Source organism: Lactuca sativa, chromosome 4, assembly GCF_002870075.4.
Source record: "Lactuca sativa cultivar Salinas chromosome 4, Lsat_Salinas_v11, whole genome shotgun sequence".
NCBI classification, from domain to species: Eukaryota; Viridiplantae; Streptophyta; class Magnoliopsida; order Asterales; family Asteraceae; genus Lactuca; species Lactuca sativa.
Genome location: NC_056626.2, coordinates 192,410,813 through 192,414,376, shown reverse-complemented (window position 1 = coordinate 192,414,376; position 3,564 = coordinate 192,410,813). Strand labels below are relative to the sequence as shown.

The following is a 3,564-nucleotide window of genomic DNA, read 5'->3' as shown; positions in this document are numbered from 1 at the left end:
TTCAAAATATACATTTACATTCATTCAATATTCAAAATCTGATATAACCTATAACCTATAACCGAGTATAATATCACTGATTCCATAAAATCAGCTCCTAAATTTCAGTAAATCATTTTTAATTTTACAAATTTACATGCATACAACTATAGATAATACAGATACAGATACATGTATATCATATCCCTAAAAATCAGTTATGCTGATTCCAATTTCCCTCTTTTAAACCCCTTTAATTCCAATATTCACTACCATATATACGATTTACCTTATTTTCCCGCTCATTCTTTGTTGTAAGTCTTGAAATTATCATATCAATTCCAAGAAATCAGCAAATCGGTTTTAATACTCCAGAATCTCACCTGCATTCAAAAACATTTGGTTTATACTTATAGATAGATTATAGATAGATATATAAAGAATATATAAATATATAAATATAAATCAGTCATATCCCTGAAAATCAGCAAATAATTCATGATTACTTTATATTTATACCTATAAATACCAGCAAATATCGATTGATGGTCATTGTTTTCTTTACTGTTGTATTCAAAACGTTTTCAGAGGCTAATTCTCTTCCACATCTCTGCATCTACATGGTTGCTGGTGATTTTACTCTCATAAGAGATCTCGATGTCTTGAAGGACATCTTCACAATGAAGCTTCGTGTTATCAGATTATGGACACTTGACAATTACTACAACAAAAATGAACTTTTCTCTATTGAATTTATTCTAATAGATGAAGAGGTATATTTCATATATTTTTTTATTATTTATATATTTACTGTTTATAGTAATCTTTATTTTTTTATTAACCGTATTTGCACCACACTTTTCTTCACACTTTTTCTTCATTCAGGGTAACAAAATCCAAGGTTATGTCCCTAAAGCTTACATTTACAAGTTCAAAAAACTTCTAAAAGAAGGTGAAGCTTTTATCATCAAATCTCCAAATTTAGCAAAGATGCAGGAAAGAAGCTTTCAACTTACCAATCAACTACAAAAGCTTGCTTTGAATCTGGATAGTATTGTTACTCCGTGTGACAATTTTTCGGGATCAGTAAATGGCTTTGATTTTGTTGACTATCGGGCGATTATCGATGGCACTGTTCCAGATAATATGTCATTGGGTTAGTATTTTCTATTTAATAATTTTTATATCATTACTTTTTACTGCAATTAATAATATGTTATTTTCTAATTTACTTGTCTGTTTACATATTTTAAACAAAAATATTATATTCTAACCTTCAAATAAATATTAATTTTATATGTTTATTGATATTTATGTTTATATACAAATGTTATCGGATTGGTAGTAGTAGTTGGGGAAATAGATGCTCGAAATGCAGATCGAAAAAGGCATAGGATCAGAATACAAATCCAAGATGCCAGGTATGTTTTTTTATAACCTACAACTATGTTGTGTATTAACTCTTAAATTGGAATAACATTTTTTTAAATGTAATTTCCGTCTTTTTTGTTAGTGGTTTGCAATTGGATGTTAACCTTTGGGGCGATTATGGTTACACATTCTTACATTATATCCAAAAGAATCCAAACAATGTCCGCATCGTCATAATCCTTCAATTTGCAAAGATTAGTGTTTGGCAAGGTATAAAGTTTTTTTATTATATTTTATATTGTAATTAATCTTAATTATTTATTACTCATTCGGTTTATATACTTTTTTTATAGATCGCCGATCCGTCAATATGTACTATGATGTATCGAAGTTCATCATCAATAGTGACATTGATGACATAAATGTTTTCAAAAAAAGGTATAATACGTTTTACTATGTTTATTTTTAATAATAAATGACATTATAACTTATAATTTCTAAATATGATGTTAATTAACAGTTTGGATCAAGATGGTCCCCATGAAAACTCAAAGAGTACGTTCACCTATATGAAATCTAATCGAAGTTCTGAAAATGATGATTTCCTGCTTAATAATGATCTGAAAACAATTGCTGACATTTTCGAGCCACTTGAGGTAACACAAAATCTGAAAGATATTTATGGAATTATTGCATTTCGTTATTTATTTTTCAATACAACTTACATTCCATTTCTATCGTTTTATTCAACCAGGAAAAAAATATATGTTATTGTTGCGGCAATTAAAGGAATTCTTCAAAATAAAGATTGGTATTACCCAGCATGTACAAACTGCAATACCAGGGCATTTTCAGACACGCCTTCTAATGAAGCGAATGTCATCGGATCATTTCAACACGCAAAATATGAATGTCGAAATCCAAAATGCACAAAAACTGTAACATCAGTTATTCCAAGGTTATTGTTTTTTGGTATACTCATTTTCAGTAAAATATAATTTTACATCTTATGTTGACTAATTTTGATGATTTTACAATTCCCATAGGTTCATGATTACGGTGCGTGTTCAAGATCATACTGGAAGTATCACTCTAACAATGTTTGAAGAAGACGCGAAGAAGCTTCTTAAAATTTCTGCGAAAGATTTAATTGCAAAGACAGCTCGGGTTAATTTTTTTTTACACATATTCCTATTTTTTATTGTATTTATATATAATTTCCTCTATTTATGTTTTATTTGCAGCTTGGTTTTGGTACTGGCTTATACCCCTCTGAAATTAATGTCTTGAAAGATACGAAATTAGCTTTCATAGTTTCTATTTCAAAATACAATCTTGAAAGGAAAAACAATCAATATAGTATTTTGAGGAGTAGTGATGATGACAAGTTGATACAACAGTTGGAAAAAAACTTTGTCGTTTCAGAGGTGATTATACTTAAATTTATTCTCATTATATACAATACTTAATAAAAATTGTGGTGATCTTCTTATATGTTTTATACAGGGATGTAATTCACAATCGTTTGATGTTGGTACCACTGATTATGAATCTCAAGATAACAAGGGTATAAAGGTGTTGTACAATTTATCTAAACTTCTAATTTTTTATCTTACACCTTCTTACCCTTTTAATAATAATATTTATTTCTTAAATTAGGATGTCATATCTCAGACTGATGATAATGTTACACCAACCAATGTTTTCAAATCGACAGCCACAAGTCCAAAAAAGAAATTTGACACATCAAAGGGTTTGAAGCGAGCTCTTGAGGACGTATTTGTTTTGGATGTGAACGACAAGATGTCGTCATCAAAGGCTACAAAAGTTGGAGGGGAAGATGGACAGGTGAAATATTTGAAGGTGAATTTGGAAAAGTGATTGATTTTGATTGTGAGAAGAATAATTGGTTTTTTTAAGTTTGTTGTTGCGAGTATTAAGACATTTTCTTATTTTCCTTTAAAATTCCAATGAATTTGGTTGTTTTTTGTTTAAATTGTTTGTTTCTAAACTACTTTTCGGATGGATTTATGTTATGTGGATGAATTTGATGGTTTTTCTTTTAAATTGTTTGTTTCTTAAACTAATTTTCATTTATGATGGAATGGAATCATAATGAATGGAATGGACAAGGGAATGGATCATTACATTCCTTTACATACCAAATTAATATCAAACCAGTCCATTCCATTCTTCTTTATAATACCATACTTT

At 28.9% G+C, this 3,564-nt stretch overlaps 1 protein-coding gene across 1 annotated transcript; it reads left to right on the top strand.

Annotated features, from left to right (window-relative positions):
• The first annotated feature begins 524 nt into the window (after nucleotides 1-524).
• On the top strand, nucleotides 525-3,231 carry LOC111882146 (uncharacterized). The gene is made up of 10 exons (XM_023878509.1): nucleotides 525-752; nucleotides 865-1,135; nucleotides 1,325-1,400; nucleotides 1,493-1,620; nucleotides 1,704-1,788; nucleotides 1,871-2,308; nucleotides 2,397-2,517; nucleotides 2,595-2,777; nucleotides 2,857-2,925; nucleotides 3,010-3,231. The coding sequence occupies exons 1-10, from the start codon at nucleotides 525-527 to the stop codon at nucleotides 3,229-3,231; spliced, it is 1,821 nt and encodes a 606-aa protein (XP_023734277.1).
• Nucleotides 3,232-3,564: the final 333 nt, after the last annotated feature.

What these genes read in the sequence shown, in the direction of transcription:
- LOC111882146 (XM_023878509.1), top strand. Translation starts at nt 525, where the DNA reads ATGGTCATTGTTTTCTTTACTGTTGTATTCAAAACGTTTTCAGAGGCT. An exon ending in AAAGATTAGTGTTTGGCAAG is followed by an intron (nt 1,621 to 1,703) that starts GTATAAAGTTTT and finishes CTTTTTTTATAG; the next exon opens with ATCGCCGATCCGTCAATATG. An exon ending in AAAACTTTGTCGTTTCAGAG is followed by an intron (nt 2,778 to 2,856) that starts GTGATTATACTT and finishes TGTTTTATACAG; the next exon opens with GGATGTAATTCACAATCGTT.